The sequence below is a fragment of the Arachis ipaensis genome, chromosome B5 (assembly GCF_059453495.1).
Source record: "Arachis ipaensis isolate K30076 ecotype BB chromosome B5, ASM5945349v1, whole genome shotgun sequence".
Lineage (NCBI taxonomy): Eukaryota > Viridiplantae > Streptophyta > Magnoliopsida > Fabales > Fabaceae > Arachis > Arachis ipaensis.
In genome coordinates, this window is record NC_142440.1 from 156,539,063 (window position 1) to 156,562,842 (window position 23,780).

At 29.5% G+C, this 23,780-nt stretch overlaps 1 protein-coding gene and 1 pseudogene across 1 annotated transcript; both read left to right on the top strand.

The window, feature by feature from the left end:
* Window positions 1-5,106: 5,106 nt before the first annotated feature.
* Window positions 5,107-6,207, top strand: LOC148566353 (pyruvate dehydrogenase E1 component subunit alpha, mitochondrial pseudogene; annotated as a pseudogene).
* A 12,099-nt stretch (window positions 6,208-18,306) lies between these two features.
* LOC107642208 (transcription factor bHLH36) lies at window positions 18,307-19,925 on the top strand. The gene is made up of 4 exons (XM_088488447.1): window positions 18,307-18,867; window positions 18,971-19,336; window positions 19,428-19,506; window positions 19,605-19,925. Exons 1-4 carry the CDS (start codon window positions 18,670-18,672, stop codon window positions 19,661-19,663), a joined length of 702 nt encoding a protein of 233 aa, XP_088344573.1. The 5' UTR covers window positions 18,307-18,669; the 3' UTR covers window positions 19,664-19,925.
* Window positions 19,926-23,780: the final 3,855 nt, after the last annotated feature.

Sequence of the window (23,780 nt, forward strand, 5' to 3'; positions counted from 1 at the left end):
CCCTGTTCAATGCAGTTTCGTTGCAGGCAGACAGAGTGCGGACAATATTTTCGTGGCACAAGAGGTCCTCCACACTATGAGAAATAAAAAGGGTGAGGGCGGATTCATGGCCATTAAAATCGATCTTGAAAAAGCATACGATCAGTTGAGATGGCAATTTATCAGAGATACTCTGCTGGAGGCCAATATTCCCAACAATATAGCTAATTTGATCTTTCACTGTTACTTGTCAGCAGAGATGCAGATTCTTTGGAATGGGTCACCTTCAGTCTCCTTCACCCTGAGTAGAGGAATCCGCCAGCGTGATCCAATTTCTCCATATTTTTTCATTTTATGCATAGAACGCCTGTCTCAAATAATCTCGGTAGCAGTGAATAATAGAATTTGGGAGTTTATTAAGCTTAGCAGAGGAGGTCTGCAACTCTCTCACCTCTGTTTTACTGATGACATTGTTCTTTTTGAAAAAGCAACTATGGATCAAGTAGAAGTCGTGCGGGGTATCTTGGATCTTTTTTGCCGATGTTCAGGTCAAAAGGTGAATTTTGCTAAGTCTTGTGTTTTCATTTCAAATAATACGAGTTTCGAAAGAAAACGTAGGTTAAGTGATGCTCTTGGTACGAGACTTACGAATAACTTGGGTAAGTATCTGGTAGTGGTGTCAATATGTTTGGCCCTATAGGACTTTGTCCCTACTTTATAGGGTCAGAAGAATAAAAAGCCCTATAACTAATAAGGTCAAATTTTTAAAAAGCCCTCAGGGCCAAAAACCCTCATGAATCAAAAGTCCTGGGACCAACCCATGAGCTACTTTTTTTCATGGCCGTTATTTTCTCTTATTGTTTCAATTTTATTACAAAACAGATCTAAAAAAAGGTAACAATAATAGTAGGGATTGATTTTTCTTTATTTACAACAATAAATCAAAATCATATATAGAGTTATACATAATAAATCAAAATATTATTGAATGGGTAATTTGTATGTAAAATTCTTAATCATATAGTATGGTTTTTTTTTTAAATTTTGTTTGTGTCAGTCATATTTAGCAGTAAGGAGAATACAAATGGATTAACACTTTTAGTCTTAAAAAAAAGATAATTAACTAATATTAATTTAAATATAAGATAAAAATAAAAATAAAAATATTAATCATCTAATATTTTTTATTTATTAAAACAAATTTGTTGCATTTAATTAATGACAAAACTGAAATTATGGAACCAGCAAAATTTTCTTTAGCACCATTTATTTTTATTATATCTTTTCATTTCCTCATAAACTGAACAACTTATAAAATAAATAAATAAATAAATGAGCATAAATTTACTGAGCCAGGGGTGAAGGACTGCGAAACACTCAATTTATCATCTTTTTGCATCAAGAATCTAAGGTGAGGATCAGCAGCTAAGAAAAGGTTTTTGACCAAAACAGCCTCTTTGGATTCATATTCAAGCTTTAGTTTTGGGGCTTTTAGGGCTTGTAGGACCAGTCCTATTTTTATTTTTGTTGGGAGGGCTTAATGAGAGCTAGGGCTTATAAAATAAAATTTTGTAATTTTAGGGCTGTGGGCTAAAATTATTTTGGAGGGTTAGAGCCAGCCCTAAAATTTTGGGCTCAATTGACACCACTAGTATCTGGGTGTTCCTCTTCTTCATGATAGAGCTTGGAAGGAAGATTTTCAATTTATCATTGATAGAATGTCGAATCGACTGAACTCTTGGAAAGTCCGGAGCCTTTCTCTAGCCGGTAGAGTAACTCTAGCCCAATCTTCTTTGGCGACTATTCCCTCTTATGTTATGCAAAAAATGAAGATTTCTATGAGTATTTGTGATAAAATTGATAGTATTTATAAAAACTTTGTGTGGGGTGGTGCTGATTTGGAGCGAAAGCCATATTTGCTTAGTTGGGATAAACTATGCCTCCCAAAGAACCAAGGGGGTCTCGATTTTCGGCCAGCAAAAGTGACAAACAATGCCAATTTAATGAAACTGGCATGGAAGCTTGTCCAGAATAAGGAGGAATTATGGGTGAAAGTGATCCGGAGCAAATATGGCTATGGGGAGGATCCTCTTCCTTCTTTCAAGAAGCATCAATCAAGTTCTAATGTTTGGCACGGAATTCAAAGCGTTTGAAAGGTATTTCAGAATAATTTGATTTGGAGGGTGGGTGCAGGGAATACTGTGAATTTTTGGTCGGATAATTGGATACCGGGTATTCACAATCTCGTAGATTTTGCTCACTCGGAGGTTACTGAGGACATGATTGATGAACAGGTATGTGATTATGCTATTGATGGTAGATGAAATTATGAACGGATTTCCTTGACTTTGGGTGAGGATTGGCTCTTGGTTTTTACTGCCATTAAGCCTCCAGAACCAAGTTTTGGGGAAGATATTTTGGCCTGGCTCCTTACATCCAATGGCCAATTTTTAATGAAGTCTACTGGTGCCTTATTTTTTAGCAATACAGAAGATGATAGATCATCTCTGTTCTGACGAATTTGGAAGCTCGAGGCCTCGCAGAGGTTGTGCACGTTCTGCTGGCTTGTTGCAAATGAGGCTTTTCTTACCAATGAGCAGCGTTGTAAGTGACACATGACATCGGATGATCGATGTGGCATCTGTCATAATTTTCCCAAGTCTTTGCTCCATGTCCTCCGCGATTGTGAAGTGGCAAGAAGAACATGGATGAGCATTGACAACAGTTTGGTGACCGATAACTTCTTCAACACTCCTCTTTTGATCTGGTTGTTGGATAATTTATCTCTCAATACTCCTTCTAAAGGCTGTGCATGGCCTCTTCTTTTTGCTACCATGATGAATTTGCTATGGTACCAACGCAATAAGGTTATTTTTTTATGCCGCTGAGGTTTTTGAATAAGGAAAGTTAGCTAATCTTGCTATTCATCTTGCCAATGATGTTCAACATGCGTATACTACTGTCGGCAATGTGAAGAAGAAAGTGGGTACTTTCATTGATAAGCAGGTTAAGTGGATGCCGCCTAATCCGCCTTTCTTTAAATTAAACACTGATGGATCTGTCTTGCAGAGAATGGGAGAGCTGCTTGTGGAAGCATTATTAGGGACAACAATAGAAATTTTATTGCTTGTTTTAGTGCCAATTTGGCTTATGGAACTATTACAGCAGCGGAGTTTTGGGGTGTTTTATTGAGTGTTGACCTAACTTTAAGTCTTGGATTGGAAAGCCTTCATATTGAGGTGGATTCTTTGGCTGCAATGAAACTGTGTTCCCAGGAAGGGATTGAATGTCACTCTTTAAAGGCCATTATCTTGGCTATCAAAGATATGTGTGGCAAATTATATAATTGGAATTTGAATAACCAGTACCGTGAAGCAAATTCGTGTGCGGATGAACTTGCTAACTTTGGGCATAGCTTGATGGTTGGTTGTCATGTTTTCATTACCTTACCTTCATGTATTTTGCTTTGCTTTCATTCTGATGCAATTGGCACGTGCCATTTGAGGATAGTTGCTTCTTAGTTTTGTCTTTATTTGAGCTTCTTTAGCTCCTTTGTTAATAAAAAAATAGTCAGCACTTTTGATAAAACCCTAAATTAAAGCACTATAATGAGTAAAAATTTACGAATCCAATAAATCTAATGCTAGTTACTGTTGCTATAATGTGAAAGAGATGAATCTTGTGATTATATGATCTAAGAAATAAATCAGATTATGAGGCTGGGAAAGAAGAAAGTAGATGATCGAAGTAATTTGAATATTATCATTCAAGAAGTGTTAACTGACTAATAATTAGAAACAAACTCTAACGAATTTACACAAATATCTTAACTGACTCACACACACATATCTTAACAAATTTTCTCTCTTATCCATCACTATCTATATTGAAGCTCTCCTTAACACTAATCAACAAGATTCACCGAATATGATTAATAAAGCAGTCATGGTTGAGGGAAGAGAGGATGAGTTTTTTTTATTATTTTATTTTATTTTTAAGATTAACGGAGACAATGCCACTAGAAAAGAGAAGAATTGTGTAAGTACTTTGTTTGTGATGTACACAGTTTATTGTTTGTGATGTTCTTGGTTTTGCAAGAGGGTGATTTTGGTTGATGTTAGGGTTCAATTATCAAATTGGATATAAAGTTGTGGTTAGCATAAAAATGTTCTTTTTAGACATATTAATCAACCTTGTTCGTGAGTTATCTGAAAACACGGGATGGTAGGGCAACCTACAAAAACACTCTGATGCTCAAATTAAAATAGATCTTAGAAGTAGGATTTAAGAATGTGTGTAATGTACCTGAGGGAGCTATAAGCTTCCCATTATATAACTTTGTCTTGTTATCTTATCTTTTTGGTTGACTAAGATAAGGAATATATTTTAATTTAAATATCATTAGTGATTTATTTCCAGTTATCTAGTTTCTTCCAGATTCTTAGGATGGGCCTGGGAGAGGACGATTTGAGCTTGAAAACCGAATTATTGTTGGGCCATTGAGACTAGAATTCGGGTCTATAACAAACCTATTGTAAATGTTGCATATATTTCGAATAGATATTTTTTAGTTTTTATTTCAAACACTATAATTAAAAGATGAGAAAAGGACAAATAGGTCTTTGACCTTTTGTCCCGCAGACATTTTTGTCCCTGACCATTTAAAAATACTTTTAAGTCCCTCACCTCCTTAAAGGTTGGATAGATTAGTCCCTCCTTACGAATGCCTCCGTCAGACTCAACGAAAAAGTCTGACGTGGCTCCCGTTCTGATGACCTGGCTCATTCCACATTCACTCTTCCGTTCGTGTAGCTTGCACTCCCTCCAACCTCCACTCTTTCACGGTTTCACCTTACATTAACAAAACCATGCAGCTGCAGCACCAATCACTTCTCTTCCTTCATTCTCATTCTTCCTAACACCAACACAAACAGAATCAACAACACAGAACGAAAAAAATTATATTTCTTTTATATTTATAATCTTGAATATTATTCATTTTTTTAATAGAACCAAATGGCTCTTTTGCGTGCCGAATCCAATCTCCTGAAACCGATCTCACCTTTCTTCTCCTGCACCCCATTGATTCTCAGCCATTCAATCTCCTCCTCCAATGATTCCATCACCATGGAGACCTCAATCCCCTTCACCGCTCACAACTGCGAACCTCCATCGCGCTCCGTCACCACCTCCGCCGCAGAACTCCACTCTTTCTTCAGTGACATGGCCCTTATGCGCCGAATGGAGATCGCCGCTAACAGCCTCTACAAGGCTAAGCTCATTCGCGGCTTTTGCCACCTCTACGACAGTCAGGAGGCTGTCGCCGTCGGAATGGAGGCCGCCATCACCAAGAAGGATTGCATCATCATGGCGTACCGTGACCACTGCACCTTCCTCAGCCGCAGTGGAAACCTAGTCAAGGTTTTCACTGAGCTCATGGGATGCCGCGTCGAAATGTCCAACGACAAGGGCAGATCCATGTACTTTTACTGCAAGGAAGGTGGACTCTAAACCATGTAAATAAAGATTAACTTTTTTTTAACTTATACTCATTTTTTAAAAATTCAACACATGATAAATCAATTTATTTTTAGTAAAAGATTCACTGAAAATTTTTTTTCCTAAAAAGTTACTAAAATTTTTATTATCTATCCAAATTATATTATTTTAGCTAAATAAATTTTATCTTTATAATTAATTCAAATATTAGAATAGTATCTTTATCTTTATAATTTTTTGTTTTATCTAAATTCACTTTTTATATTTTTGGATTTAATTTTATAATTAAATTTGTATTAGTGTCAGAATATTTTAAAAAATAAATATATTCAAAACAAGACGATCATGGCATGTCAATATGAGACAGGTGGATACGCAGAGGAAACGGAATTAGAAGAATATAAACTTCAAATTCAAAGGCTACGAAAAATTTTATTTGTGGTAAAATAATAATTTTTATTTAGCCACTGTAATAATATTTTGTCGTAAATAAAAGACACATTCATTTATTTTAACACAATATAATATTTATAGTTAAAATTTAGTGACTAAACCTCTTTTTTATGGTAGTGATTACCGAGTTAACTTATTTTAGTAAAGCTAGAATCAATATACTATATCCTAAGTTCCTAACTAAGAAAAAATTTACAAACTCCAAATAAGTTGGTTCTAATTTCTTTTATTTTTTGTTTTTCTTTGTCAGGTTCCTTAATAGCTGGGAACTCATAGGGAACTTTTCCCAGTGCAAACGATTAAATAAAATAATATAAGCGTTTTGTTTAGTCAAGATTTTTCATTTATTATATAGTTTACGTTGGACTATGGTATGACCTCAACCTGAATAAAATATGAAGCTATTATATAAGTGTTGGTTTAGGGAGCTATGGGCATTTAAATTTGGATCGATTAGAGGTTCATGACGTAAGTGATTTCCTCCTCCTCCTAATTAAACTTTTTTTATATTATCACTTATCATTCCTACATAGCAATCTGAATTCAGGTATAATTCCTTTTAATATTGAAATATAATTTATTTTTTTATTTATATAAAATTTTTTGTCTTAAAAACACGGCCACCGAACTATACTTTAATCCTCGAAGAACATCGAAAAAAGTTAAAATTTACAAAAAAACTCCAACATTTAAATAAAAAAATATATAAAATGAGGTATATGTATATGTTATTTAAAATAAATAGCATACTTTGAAAGAGAAAATGAAAGGAAGAGGTTTTTGTCCTCTTTTCACTATGTTTACTTAATTCTATTTATATAAGATTTGTATTTGATTTAATTGTCGTATGTTCTCCTCATTCTAAAATATGAGGCATGGATACGGTCCTAAAAATCTCGCAGGAAATTGTTTGGTGACTTCTTTAAAAAGGTTCTTTTAGAGTAGAGATAGTTCTAGGGGTAAGAGTGTGGGGGCAAGCGCCTCCACTACAATTTAAAAATTTTTTTAGTAGTATATAATAATAATATTTATTTGTCCCCATTAAATTATTAATTTTGACCCCATAATAATATTTTACTCAACTTTTGAAATTTAATATTCAATTTGAGAATTTTATATTAGATGTGTTGTAATAATCAATTCTCAAATTTAAATTAAATTAGTATTCTTTGTTAAAAATCGACTTGAAAGAATATTATTTATCCTTTGATGTTTCTTCTTTTGAAGTTAGTTTTAGTTTTTTGTGTGATAACTGCATTAATTGAAAGAACTTTTTAAACTATAAATATCATCAAGACCAAATTGTATGGAATATGAATTTTTAAATGATCCTTTAGTGATATATGTAAAACAAAAAGATATTTCAATTGTATTGTTGAGAAAAATATTATTCAATCTTTCTAAAATATGAAACTTAAAAAAATAGAATTTTAAATTATATGTTATTATTTAAATTAATGTTTTAGTATTTTAATTTGATAATTAAACATTTTGAAGATTAATCAGATTTTACAATAACGAAATATAATTAAAATAATAATAATAGTTATGCTACGTCTACATAAAAAAACCTATTCGTAAGAATATATATTTAAATACAAAATATATATTAAAAATAAATTAAATGACACATATATTTATACACAAATATATAATAAATAATTTGGTAGTTAACTTTTTATGTAAGCATATCTTTTATAAAATTTATTATCATATTATATATACTCTGTCTCCACTATCAAAATTTTTTAGATCCATCACTGTTTTAGAATTATCAGTAAATAGCCGTTCTCTTTTTAAATTTGATGTACGTGATAGAATTATAGCACACGCAGCCGACTTATATGAATGGATCACAAATTATTCTATTTTCAATTTATAAATGGTCGAATTATAACTTACGTCACCGATTTATAAAGACAAATCAGACCTAATCTCTAAATTATAATTTGTATCCATCGACCAAATTACTTATCAATCAGTTTGTAAATTATAACCTTATTTTGCAAACATTTCTTCTATACATTGGTTCTTTCTATGTATTGTAAAAATTTTCGTCTCAACAACACTAGCAAAGTGGTAACTCCCGACTAGCTATAGATAGCTATTTCCACGAGCGAGCATCTTATTAGAGGTTCTAGAGTTCCTCTCATATTTTGGAGGTATGTTCTTATAAGAATGGAGTTAAAACGGTAAATATATATGAGTTTAATTTTGATGTATTCATAGAATAAAGTATTTTATATAGTCATATAATTATATTTATTTTTTGAATTATTATTCACGTAATCAATAAAAATAATTATTATTTTTTATGATGTGATATTATATAATTTAATATATGTGTAAAATTATTTTACATTGATAGTCTATTAAAACTAGATTTTATATATATATATTAAACATATAAAGATTTATGCCCTTTTTTTTTATTAATCTAAATTTTTTTTAAAAAAATGGTAATTTTATATATGAATGGTATTAAAATTTTTAACTTTTTATGTCTTAAAGATCTAAGACAAATAAAAAAAATATGAAAAAATTTATATAAATCTAAAAAAAATCTTATATAAAAGAATTTATTAAAAATATATTTTAAATTATTTATATATATCTTTTTTTATCGACTTAACTTTTAATAAAAGTAGTTTTTAACTTTTCATATACTACAACAAAAATTATTTTTAATGACAAATTATAATATAATAATTATTATATGTCTTATTTAATTTATATTTTCGTACCAGTTATATATTTATTGTTATTATTCTATGTTACAATGACAAAGGTTTTCTTTTGTGATCATTAAAAAGGTTTTTATTTATAATAATATAATTGCTGTTAAAATATTTTAATAATAAAATATAAGATGACTAATATATAATTATTAATAAATATATTAACGATTATTTTATTGTTTTTAAAAGTAAAATAAAATCAATAAATTATAATTTAAATAAGGATCCTGCTAGGGAGACAATGGACTATTTATACAATATGTACAATGGGTTATTGAGTTAGAGAATGAACATCCTCCTTACTATCTAGAATAACCATCCGAGTACTAGCGATAATAAACATCTTCCCAAAAGTTTAAACTAATTTTAGAGTTCACCAAGGATCGAACTCTTGACCTTTCGGATCTAACGCTCTAATACCATGCATGATACCACTCATCCCAAAAGATTCAGCTAATGAATAAAGATAATACTAATAATTATATTTCTAATACTCCTTAAACCTCTATTGTACACATTATATAAATATTTCATTGGCTCTTCATACTTTCCCTTTAAATAATATAATTTTTTATATTCACCTAAAAATGGTATGTTCGACGCCCGCTTCTAGCTTAAAAAAAATCGGTGAAAGTAATTTTTCAAATAGTAATAGCAGTATGTATATAAATTAGGAAGGTTATCAGGTGTACCGGGAACATCGTGTTCCAGTTGTTTTAACCGTTGATCTTAATTATAAAAAGATATATATAATATATATTAATTGAAATCAACGGTTAAAACAACTGGAACACCGATGTTTCCCTGTACACCTGATAATTTTCCTATAAATTAACACTTATAACAAACCAACCCGCCCTCATGCACTTTAAACTTTATTTATTCTTTCTTGAAAAAAAAAATGTCATTTTCTCTATTATTACATGTGATGATGTGGCTTTTGGAGAGGTTGACATCGTAATAGATAATTAAGGAAGTGTTTGCGTGTTCCGATTGGAAAAGTAAATAATGTAAGAAAATGAATAGCATTTACTAGTAATTAACTAGCTTAGACGGCCAACTATTATTAAAGCACATTTAAATCGTGAATTATTTATTTTTATCCTGGTTTTTTAATAAGTTGCAAGAGGAACAGTATAGTTGAAATGGATTCATATTTTTTTAGTTTTGCCACATGTATACTTGATTGCACTACCTAATTATAAAATAATGCAAGCGGAAATTTTAAGATTGTGCAAAAACAAAGATTATTGATATCCATATGTGAAAAGATACCAAACAAATATGATGATCATTCCTGCGATCTAACTACCTCTATAGTTTTGAGAGTAGACAAAATTTTACTGGGTAAATAATGATTAAATTCTAGATGTTTTTTGTCATAAAATTTTAAATATTATATAATATAATTATTTATTTCAAAAACTTAAATTTATAAGAGAAAATATATGAATAATTATTTTTTTTTTTTGAAATTTGTCCTTTGCAAATTGTGATTGCTCAAACTCTGGCTTGCCTACATTGGCAAGCAGCCATAAATAAAGAATACTTAGCCCTAATAAAGAATTAATTTAGAAGCTAGTCATTGCATTTGATTACACTGTTTTTATTGACCGTAAATGAGGAAGTATAGGGAGCCAATGGAATATCTGTACAATATGTATAATGAAAGTTTAGAGATGTCTGATTCAGTATTAGAGATATAATTATTAGTGTTACTTTTTTCTATCAGTTTAAGTGAGCTTTTGGAATGAGCGGTTTCATGACATGGTATCAGAGCTCTAGATCCGAAAGGTCAAGAATTCGATTCTTGGGGTGTACCCAGATGATTATTCTAAATAGTATGAATGATATTTATTTTTAAACTCATAACCCATTGTATACATTGTACAAATATTTCATTGGCTCCCTAGCAAAATTCACTGTAAATAGGTGTTTAAAGTCAAGAAACATCTCGATGACGCAATATTAACTCTCTTAATAGAGAAAAAGCGAAAACTTTCGATCTAAATTTACATTACTCTTAAATTTTATTTAAAAACTATATCTTATACAAATCTCTATTTATAGAAAATATAAGTATCTAGTGATTAAGATCTGTAATGCTTAAAAATAGAATTGGTGGTGAACAATTTGTATTTGATTTGCTACTTACTTTTTAACTCTTGAAGGTTCTATATTCTTCATTATTGTTGGTCAAAGTTTATAATTTATATTTGATTTTAATTCAAGTTTTTTTCATTCACTTGATACTTCTTGCTTCTAGTATGTATAACGTGGTGCTTTTCACTTGTGGCAATAAAATTTAAATTGATTAAAATGTTGAGTTAGTAATTGGATATGCTCTAATTTGTTAAATATATATATATATATATATATATATATATATATATATATATATATATATATATATATATATCAACTTCTATAATTTTCTACAATCCTCTTTTTCTTATCAACATTGATGAGTTTCATTTATACTTCTTTTGAACACTTGGATATACATGAGTTTTAATATTAAAGCTAATCTTCTAACAATTTGCTCAATGATGACAAACTTACTTATTAGTAATTGATAAACTTAATCTGGTTACCAACAAATTGTAACTAATCAAGTCAATTAAGCTAGCAATAACAGAATAATCTTCATTTTTCCTCCAATTCATCTTTGTTTTCTTTTGTTTTTTTAATTTTTTGTTTTCTGTTTTTAATTCTACTCTAATATAAAATATAATATTAAAATTTTTATAACCTAAAAATCTAAAATTCGATTCTTATTCATTTCAAAAAAAAAAATTCATGATAAAAATAAATTCTATGTAAATAATTCACACAAATTTAAAAGAAACTCTTATATGAGAAAATATGTTTTAAAATTAAAATATCATCATTTATATGCCTTTGATCTTTTATTAATTTAAATTTTTAGAAAAAATAATATCATGATAGATTTTTATTGTTTGTTTGGAACAAGTAATTTCTTTTTAAACATTTAGGAATTATTTGCAATAATAATGTACTTAAAAACAAAAACAATAAAACCCATATACTCAAAACCTTATAATTAATTAACAATGAAACTTTCGATCTTTCTTAATCTTCAATCGATGTCATATATAGTGTATGTAAAGTATCAATTATTGTGGCTCTCCACAGTCAAAAATAAAAAAGTAGTTGTTGTAAGCAATTACATCATGAAGTGATTGAAGTCACTCTTTACTCTGGTGAAGAGATTAATAGCTTAGCTGCACGTTTTATTTGAAATTTATAATAATGATCACTATGGGTAAATATAATTAAGGCTTTATTTGTATGTTTGGTTGGTATGTTTAAAGGAGCCGAAAGAGAGTGAAAGCAAGACAAAGCATATATATATTGCACTATTCTCTTGGAGGTTTAATGAATTCTTGTAATTATAATATTAATACCTCAGTCTTCTTTTGTCAAATTAACTTGTCTAATCAAAATTACTTTTCCTAGGATAATTGAATTTTTTTCCTTAACTAATACACTATACAACTTTTTGACATTCTCTATATATCTCTACTGAAAATTAAAATGACCTCATCACGATGTTGACTTTGTGACCCATGAATAGCACAAAGAAAGCTGGCAGCCATTACGATCTAATTGGATCGGGTCGGGTTTCGTGAATTTGATACCCAAACTAATTCAAATTGAAAAAATTAGATTTGAATTCTATAAAATTTGAATTTTAGTTTAGAGAGTAAAATGTAATCTCTCACCATTTATTTTATAGGTAGAATCAAAAATAAATATGAGAGAAAAATTATTCAAGGGTAGAAGATTACACTTTACTCTCTAAAGTACAAATTTAAAATTTAGAGGATCCAAATTCAAAAAAATTTAGGGAGCCAATGATTTTAGTGTACCATGTGTATATTGAGCTTAAAAAATAAGGTATTTAAAAAATTAAAAATTAGATTTCTAATTAATTATTTAAATTCAAATTTTGAAATTTAAAAAATTAGTTTTAATAGTTAAATTCATTCACACTACATATAGTCCCTACACCAAATTCTAGCAGAACCGTCACCCGCCCTCCATCTGCTACCTACACCCATTCTGCGCCTCGTAGTCCCCCCTTTTTCCTTATAGTTGGCAGCAACCATCCAGCAACCGCAGGTAACCCAAACCTCAGCGCCGCCGTCCCCCTTCCGGAAACAGCGCCATCCCCTTTTTGCAGTCAGCAACGTCCCGCCCTCCCAGAGTAGTGCCGTGCCGTGTCGCAGACTCCAGCTGATGCCGCCACGGGTTTCCGCATACGCCGCCAAAAGCTTAACGATGCTGATGTGTGAATTAACCGTGTATTTATTAGTGTATTTTTATAACTAAATCCAGTTTGAATCGATTAAATTCAGATTGTATCGGTTTGGATAATCAGATATACGATTAGAATTAAATTTATAAGCAAAATTAAAAAAGAAAAAAAACATAACACTAAAAAAATTTATGTTAAAAAATATAAAAAAAATGACAAATAAGGTAAGATGAGAGTTCATAAAACTTATATAAATGTTATATTTTTATTATCTAATATAATATATTAGGTAATTGACTCGGTTTGAGTTTTGATCTCCGAATTGATTGAAATCCAATTAGATACAGTGCTTAATATAATTGGATTAGGTTAGATTTAATTGGATTGTCATATCTATTTTCATCCGTAGTCATACGTAATACATGTCTAAAAATTATACATATATATTGGTATATATAGAAATTTTATATACAACGACAACAAAATTTTGTCCTACTAGATAGGATTGGCTATATGGATCAAATAATGCTATTGAGATCTATCATGTATTATGTCTATAGAGAGACTGTTTACATGTAAATCTCATTTGACCACCTTATGGATGGTCTTATTAGGTCTTCCTCTACCTTTAAGGCTTTCACCCTTTATCTATTTTCCATCTCATCCACTCTCCTGAATGGGTGCTCTGTCGATCTTCTTCTCACATGCTCAAATCACTTGAGACGCGATTCTACTATCTTTTCCACAATAGATGCTACTCCAACTCTATCTCTTATATCTTTGTTCCTTATTTTATCCAATCGCGTATGACCACTCATCCATCTCAACATCTTCATCTCTGCCACACTTAACTTATGTTCGTGCTCTCCTTTAGCCGCCCAACACTCCATACAATAAAAAATAGCTAGTCTGATAGCAGTGCGATAGAATTTACCTTTAAGTTTTAAAGACACTTTTTTGTCACATATAAAACCAGAAGCGCTCCGCTATTTTGATCAACCTACTTGGATCCTATGATTTACATCCTGTTCAATCTCCCCATTATTCTGTATGATGCACCCAAAATACTTAAAACTTTTAACTTTTCGCAGGATGTTTTCTCCAATCTTCACATCTGTATTAGGATTTTTTTCTTCGACGACTAAACTTATATTCCATATATTCCGTCTTGCTACGGCTTATGCGTAGACCATACACTTCTAGAGCTTCTCTCCATAAATCCAACTTCTTATTTAGGTCTTTCCTTGACTTTCCCATAAGGACGATATCATCGGCAAAAAGTATGCACCATGGCACAGGCTCTTGGATATGCTCTATGAGTACTTCCAAGACTAATGTGAAAATATATAGATTTATGGATGATCCCTGATATAATCTTATACCAATAGAAAATTCCTCTCTCACACCACCTTGAGTCTTCACACTAGTTGTAGCCCCATCATACATGTCTTTAATTGCACGAATATATGCGATCCTTACTCTTTTCATTTCCAAAACCTTTCATAAGACCTCTCTTGACACGCTATCACATGCTTTTTTCAAATCAATAAATACCATGTATAGATCTCTTTTATTACTACGATACCTCTTCATCATTCTTCTTAGCAGGTATGTAGCTTCAGTGGTGGATCTGCTCATCTGCCTGACATAAAACCATATTGGTTCTCTGTTACTTGTGTCTCTTGTCTCAACTTCCATTCTATTACCCTTTCCCATAACTTCATGGTATGACTCATGAGTTTGATTTCTTTATAGTTTTTGCAACTCTATATATCCCCCTTATTCTTGTAAATAGGTATCCAGGTGCTCTTTCTCCACTTATCTAGCATCCTTTTTTACCTCAAAATCTCATTAAAAAGCTTGGTTAACCAATTGATGTCGTTCTCTCTAAAATCCTTCCAAATTTCAATCGGAATATTATCGAGTCCTACTTTCCTACCATTTTTCATCCGCTTTAGAGCCTCTTTTACCTCGAAATCTCGAGTCCTTCGATAGCAGTCGAAGTTTTGATCTTCTTCCCTCGTGCATAACTGACCAAGCCTCAGAAGAGTCTTCTGTTCTTCATTAAATAATTCATAAAAATAGCTCTTCCATCTTTCATTGATCTTCTCATCTTGAGCCAAAACCCCTCTATTGTTATCCTTTATACGCTTAACCTGATCCAAGTTTTTTATTCTTGTTTCACAGCTCTTTGCAATTCTATTAGCTATATATACATTTTTCTCCTTCCTTCGTACCTAAAGACTGGTAGAGACCCTCATATGCTCTTGCTCTTGCTTCACTTATAACCACTTTTGTCTCTTTCTTAGTCGCTTTATATTTTTTCTAATTATCTGCATTGTGGCACAAATACCACTCTTTAAAGCATTTCCTTTTTACCTTTATCTTTTCTTGTACACTCGCATTCCACCACCAGGACTTCTTGTCTCTTGGTTTTATTCCTCTAGATTCACAAAATTTTCTTTTGCTATTCTTCTAATAACTTCTGTCATCTCCCTCCGCATCTTCTCCGCGCTTCCATCCCCTTCCCACTTTGCCTCTTATCCTACCATCTTAAGAAGATTCTTTGTTCCCTACCTTTTATCTGCCACCACCTCATCCTTGGATTCTTCGTATGATGTTTTTTCCTCAACGCAAAAATCCATGACGAGCATCCTATGTTGTGTTGTCAAACTCTCTTCCGAAATAATTTTACAATTATTGCAAAATTTCCGGTCGACTCTCTTTAACAAGAAGTCGAAGTCAGAGCTTGTCATGCTGCTCCTATAGGTTATAAGATGTTCGCCTCTCTTTTTAAAATATGTACTTGCGATGAGAAGGTCAAAGATTGAGAAAAAGTCCAAAATAGTTTTATTCTCGGTATTGACCACCCCGAAACCATAGCCTCTGTGAATACTTCCATACTCAGTCAATTCTCTTCCAACATGGTCATTTAAATCTCCTCCTAAAAAAATCTTATCTCCTGAAAGTATGTTTTGGACCAAACTCTCTAACTAGATCCTTCTAAAACCTTATTTTGTATTGCTCGTCCGAATCCACTTGCAGTGCATAGGCGCTAATTACATGAAAAGTACCTCCTTCCACCACAAGTTTGATAGAGATGATCTGATCACCCACCCTCTTGACATTCACCACCTCCATGGATTTTCCTGTTAGAGTACCTATGTTTTATGTACCAAATCTCGACCTTCTGTCGCTTCGACTTTATTTTTACCATTTTCTTTGTGAACTAGCTTATTTATCCTTGTCCGTTCACAAAAACACAAGAATCCTTGCTTATTTAATGTTATATCTGGACACCAATACAGTGACCCTTACTCATTTGACATTATACAATTATTTTTTTAAAAAATACGTAAATAATTATATTTTTAATATATTTTCTTACGTAAAAATATTTTTAAAATTTACGTAAATTTTTTGTATAAGTTTTTTTATTAACCTTATACTATTTTTTTTTGGATTCAATTAAAATTAAATTTTTAAGTTATAAAAATGTTGATACTATATTTCGAAATTATTTTTTTAAAAAAATTTAAATTGATAAAAAAAAAACACATAAAACATTATATTCCTATAACACCTACTATTGAGTCAACTGGTCAAATTTAATTTGTATATACTTTTACATATTTTGAAAGAGAAAATTGGTGGTTAACAATTTGTACCGACAAGAACAAACATGTGACACAAGAATGAATTTCTATATATGTTTGTCCTCTACATACCTGTTAAGACATATTACATATGAGGAAAGAAATGATTTCAAGTTAAGATATTTGTCCTCTAAATATCACGAGTTTTACGACAAGGAAAAACATGAATGCATGTTATGAATGATGTTGTGACTATAGGAGTGTGAATCGGAACAATATACTTTGAAAAAGTCAAAGTTATAACGAGAGTCCGTCATTGCAGCAATGATGATTGATTGACCGTACAAGTCTACGTATATACGCCGTTAATGTAACAGAATAATCAAATTAAACCACGTTCTTAAGAAGATATGTTGAATAAGTTATTTGTAGGGTTAAACTTTTAAATGGGCTTTTTATTATTTTTCTTTGAATTATCGGTCAAAGTGAATCTTTTGAGAAGCATTATAAATAGAAGAAGATATATAGATGGACCAAATTAAAATGATGTATTTCTTTTTATTTTTTTGTATTTTATTATAAGTGATTATTTATATATATAAATATGTCTTTATATAAAAGAATTTAACTGAGAAATATTAACTGATTTGATATATTTGACTAAATTACTAAATATAGTTCATGTCAACATTTTTGCTACAATTTTTATATAAAAATATATTTATATAATTAAATAATTATTTTTATTATATTCATTAATGTTTTTTTTTTGTTCAAAAATATATATACTATGTATAAGATAAGATTACGGTCTTAGCTATAAGGCAAGTAACTTTCACACACGTAGTAAGTTGCAATTGCTAAATGCCAGGTAGTACGCATAATAAGGTTAATTTTGTTGTGGTTAAACTATCAAAAATATTATTTGTACGTTAAAATTAGCTACTAAAATTAATTACTAATATATTTATATATAAATATACGTATAATTTAATTTATTTTTATTGTGTATTTATATTTTAATATATTTATATTAATAACTGATTTTAATAACTAATTTTAGTGTACACGTAACATAATCGTTAACCTATATATGACACCTAATAATTAAGTTCACATAATTTAATGAGTTGGGCGGTTAAGAGAGATGGTAATATTGATAATTAGCTAGACAGATTATATATATTGGCACCTAGTATTTGTTTACAATTTGAATTATGAATTTATTATAATAATTTTCTTAAAAAAAAAATTAGGGATATATATGAGATAACGACTTCTCGATTTATATAAAATAGAGCTAATGCTTCATGCACAATTTATTAATTAATACTAGTTCAATACATTCAAAATCTTGTAGCCGCTTCAATTTAGTTCCATTTAATAATTTATATGGTCGGAATGAGAGAAAGCAAATGAAATATAAGGATTAAATTAATTATATCTAATAAGTTGCATACAATGAAGTGATTTAAAAGTTTTATATTGATAATTATAATTTTAAATATTATTTATTAGTCTCAGGTATATTTAAAAGTTAAATACACATGGTTTGCAAAAGGAAAAAAAAAACTTGGATTACATATGTAAAGCCTAATCAAGTAGGAATAAACTTTTCAATAATAAAATAGATGTTAATAAACAAAAATGATATATAATTCACATTAAAAAAAAAATAGTAAACACAGTATGGCCCACCAGATATGTTATTTTATGGAGTGAAGGAGAAAAGAAAGAAAATATAAATAATTAAGATCATAGAGCATATGGCAGGATATGGGGTTGATTATATTCTTATGATATAAATTATAATGGGAAGAGATTTGAGAGAATCTTAGCATATATCAAAGGAAGCATTCTCAATTCTCAAACCCTAACAACCACTGTATTGCAGAGATTTTCTTGTTGTGGTATCTATTTTTGCCAACCTCCATAAGATATAGCTAGCTACATAATCATTCAATTTTTCCACATACATAAATTAAACTAATACTCAATATCTACTACTTTATTTTTATTTATTTCTTTATTATTAAACACCCTATAGAAATCCAGAAAATCATCATTCAGATCAGATCTTGCATTATCTTTTTATCTCAATTCATTGCACCAAGTCCAAATCATGGGAAAGGGTAAGGAGAAGGAGCTTCATCAGGTAACTATTTGGGGACTAGAAAATAATAATAATTATAACAATAATAATATTAATACTGAAGAAAACAAGAAGTGGATGCATAGAGAGACAGAAAAACAAAGAAGGCAAGAGATGGGGAAGCTTTGTGCTACTCTTAGATCTCTTCTACCTTTAGAATATATTAAGGTATGTAATTAATTAACCATATATTTTTATTTTTTGTGTTCATAATTAATTTTTTGTTGAATAATTTCATATGGATGTTGATGGTGATGATGATCATTATTAGGGAAAGAGGTCAACTTCTGATCACATGTATGAGGCTGTGAATTACATAAACCAGCTTCAGAATAAGGTGAAGAAGTTGCAAGCTAAGAGGGATGAATTAAAGAAGCATTTTTCTGATCTGAACAATAATAATGCAATTCATGATGATGATGAAGATGAAGATGAAAGTATTTTACATCTTCCACCCTATGTTGTTGTTCATCCTTTGCAAGGAGTAGGTGTTGAGATTATTTGCAGTTACAGCTTCAAGAAATGTTTGTGTCCCTTGTCAAGATTGCTACACATTCTTATTGGTGAAGGGCTTAACATAATCAACACTATTTCAACCAAAAAAAATGGGAGATTCATACACACTATCCAATCAGAGGTTAAATTGATATTCACCATGCAATTTAATTAGCATGCAAAGTGGTTAATTGGTTATTATTAATTTTTTTTTAATGTGATTTTGAATGAAGGATCCAAATATTAGTAGTAGTGCTGATTACTCTGAGCTGCAAAGAAAGCTTACAGAAGCAATAATATCATCATCTTCAAGTAATTACATTTATACTCTGCTATTATGGAATATTTGCATCATTTGTAGCACTGCATTGGTTATAACTTACAAAAATTTATTTAACTATTATTTGCAGGTTTGCCAGAAACTTTGATTAGACCTGATGAAAGTTGCTTATTATATCTTGATTCTTGAGATCAAAGGTGTGTAATTTGGTGAGGTTTGTAGCTCATTCCATTACTTGTTAAGTTGTTAAATATTTATTTGATTTAGAATAGGATTGTAGTCTAAACTCTATTTAAGTCTTGCTTGAATTGTCAATTTTTGTGATCATTCAGTATCATTGCTACTCATGGATAAAAACTTCACATTCATTGATGTTAACTATTTTTTTTTTTTTATTCTCTCTTTCTGCATGTAACTTGACAGTATGATGGAACTAATGTGGTTAGAATCACAACCTAGTTGGTAACACAATTTATGAATTTAGTTTTTTAAGCTGCTGATTAAGGGTATGTTTTCTAAGATAATTAAGGCAAATGTGCATGAAAAAGGATCACTCATGATCTTCATTTCCTGTATACTCATTTGCTAGAAAATATAGTTGTGTTTTATTTTAGTCTATATATATTAACATCTCGGTTTATGTCATAAAAATTATACAAAGTTAGTTTTTATCTCAGAAAATGATAAAATTTTGGTACTCATAAATAAGAAGTTTTCAGATAAATTTTAGTAGCTAGTTGCTTTGTTTTCATATTATCTAGAAGATATTAACATATCAGAGTACTAGTCATCCTATTTCTAATAAATTGCATGCACATCAATTATTAGAGGATTGTCATCATCAGTGAACTATATTAATACAAAGTAATTAAGTTTAATTAGAGAGTTCCACTAAACTTTTCAATTAATTTCTTTGTGAGTATGTAAGGTTTTCTTACAAGAATATGAATGTAGTGAACTAAATGATGGAAATTGTACATACTGAAAAGTGTCATGAATTAAGTATATATATATATATATATATGGGCTAAAGTCTTGTTTTGGTCCTCAACGTTTGGAGTGAATCATATTTTGATTTCTAACATTTTAATCGTCCTATTTTATTTCAAAACGTTCAAAATAACATCAATGTCATCCTATCGTTAAATCTTCTACTAACACTTAATAAAATTGATGTACTATTAATAATACTTTTATTAAAGCTACGTTTGCTCAACCTCCTCTTCCACCCTCTCAACAAGTTTAAATCTTATTTTTTTATTCCTCCTTTTTTCCTCTTCAAATCCCACTTAGAGAATTAATAGTATAAAAGAGAGAAAAAAAAAAGGAGTAAAAAAATGAGATTTGGATTTGTTGAGAAGATGAAAGTAGGAAAATGAGGTTAAGCAAATATAGCTTTAACAAATTTATTATTAACAGCACATCAATTCTATTAATTATTAGTAAAAAATTTGACGGTAAGATAACATTAATGCTATTTTAAACATTTTTAGAATAAAAATAAGATGATTAAAACGTTAAAAACCAAAATAAAATTCACCCAAAACATTAAAAAGTAAAACAGAATATATATATATATATATATATATATATATATATATATATATATATATATATATATATATATATATATATATATAATGTTACTTACAAATATGAATCACTAGCTAGGTGTTCACATATATATCACATACCCTAATAATTGTATATATACAAATTCTACATTTTATTGGTGTCTTTTTTTAAATAATGTTTGACTTTTAAAAGAAGAAAGAAAAAACTTATATCCCTAAAAAATAGAGTATAAGTTTATGGGTGCTTTATCAAGTATCAACCACCATCTAAAGTAACAAAAGAACTAAAACATAAAAGAAAAACTACAATTGCTTCTTCTAACTCCTTAATCACATAGAACAAATCGAGGGATATATATATATATATATAAAACACAACATGCACACAAGCTTGTTAATATTTGGAGGTATGTTTGTTTAAATATATAAGCATGCATCATTTTATTAATTTTGATTCCTCAAAAAGTGTTTTAACTTTTTAAGATATTAGTCATCAACAAATTAAAATCCCTAAAGAATTTCCAATGTATGCGCAGACACTTCTTTCTTAGCTAAATGACTATTAGACATACATACAAATTTAATTTAATTTTAGTGTCCAGCTTTAATCCAAATCACTACTACTTGAAGTATATAATGACTTTAAACCTAGATGTATATCCAGCTCACCCTATCTAAATTATGTACTAGTTTTGATATTGTCTTTTAAGATTGGACGCAAATCAAAATTAGTTCACCAGCGTTAATTCCTCAATTATTAGTGTGAGTATATATCTTGCTGGCTGGGTCCATATACACAAAACATTGTGCAAAAAAAGCTTGAATACCTGAGCAGAATAATCAAAGTACTTTTATTTAGTGCACTGCTGAAACCAAACATTATCTGATCACTTTGCAATGTTATTTAATCAATTTCATTTTGTCTCCCATTTGTCTCCTAGTTTCGATTTTTAGAAGCGACAATACCCACAGATTTATATCGAAGAACCTAAGATAGATAAGAGAGTAGAACACACACATCCTAACAACTAAGCTAATCATGGTTCCGATCTTTCTTCAAATATTTTATTTGATTAGATATATATATATACAATCATTCTTATATTATATAATGATGTCATTATAATTATATGTTAAGTAGTGCACACTGAAATTACTTACTAAAATAAGTTATGGATATAAAATACATATTAAAATAAATTAAATTACACATATATTTATATATAAATACACAATAATTAATTTAGTGGTTAATTTTAATATATTTAATAATTTAAATTTAAAATAATTAATTTTATGATATAATATTAACATTTTTAGAACATAAATATTTAGAATTTCATTACTGTCGTCGTCATTCTTCAAAACAAAATAGAATTTTAGCAAAATGCATAAATAGACCTATATTAATTGAGACTTCAATTCTAGACAAAATTTTTATATAAAAGAGTATATTAAATATTAGAAATGTTTGGTAACCAAAGAAAATCAGCCAAAAGTAGCCATAACTTACCTTATTTAACATTCATTAATTGTTGTGACAATTAATTAATACTAAATAAGACAAGTTTTGACTGTTTTTTTTGTCTACCTAACATTACCTATTGAATATATAACTATTGAGGTTTTAATAACTCTAAAAAAATTCTTATATAAAAGAGTATATTAAATATATAAACTATTCACATATATCTCTTTATTAATTTTCCTAAAGTAGGTAATTTTACGACATAACTAAGTCTTTACTTTGATGTTTTCCGAGTTCCACTTTTTGGTTCTTTATTTCTTGAAGTCCACAATTATGTACAAGCTTAAACAAACTATGTATGTTTCAATCCCAATATAATAATATTATCTTTCCCAAAAAAAAAAGAGCTTCCTTTTTATTTTTTATTTTTCTTTTATAAAAATTAATGAATACCTATATTTACAAGTATCCTATTCTAAATGAATGTATGTAGTTATTTTGGACACGTTCATTAAACTACGGTACCAAATGTTCCCTTCAATATATTTGACTCCGTATTGTTTAATGACCCCTCATAACGGACTTTAATTTTAATAGTACAATACAACACTATTTAAGTAATTATATATATGCATTTATTTGTCGTTATATTACTAAAAGAGCTTCCATGATCTGAATTATTGGTCTATTATTTAACAATTAATAATAATAAAAGAGAGAGTGCTTCATTCCCAAATAACTTTACTCAATATATAATTTTATATGTATGAGATAACGACGTGACTGTCAAGTACTAATGATTTGTTCGTTATTGATCTGAAAATGATAATATTTAACAGATAAGCGGATTCATAAATATCATTATTTAAATCCATAAACACAGCATCATTCGCCTCTGGGATTTGCTTGCTGAATGCTGATCTTATTAATTGATAAGATTTCTTTGTTTGCTTTTGGTGCCTCTGATCTCTGCTGGACCTAAAAATATCTATAAGCACTTAATTTCATTGATTAACATGTGGGGTTAATCTAATTCATATCAGCTTTGGATATATGCTAATAATATCATGGAGTCCACAAATATTGGTCCACAATTCTTTAGTGTGGATTAATCCAAAATCAACTGTATATAAAGATACATATAATCATTCATATATGTGTCTTTGTTTAAGATTTTAAAATAAATAATTTTATGATATAATATTAAAAAAAATTATAAAAAAAATAATTCAGCATAAGAATAATAAAAAGAAAAAAATTATGC

Coding starts and splice junctions, on each gene's coding strand:
- LOC107642208 (XM_088488447.1), top strand. CDS start 18,670: ATGGGAAAGGGTAAGGAGAAGGAGCTTCATCAGGTAACTATTTGGGGA. Junction 18,868..18,970: donor TACCTTTAGAATATATTAAG/GTATGTAATTAA, acceptor GATCATTATTAG/GGAAAGAGGTCAACTTCTGA. Junction 19,337..19,427: donor TACACACTATCCAATCAGAG/GTTAAATTGATA, acceptor TTTTGAATGAAG/GATCCAAATATTAGTAGTAG.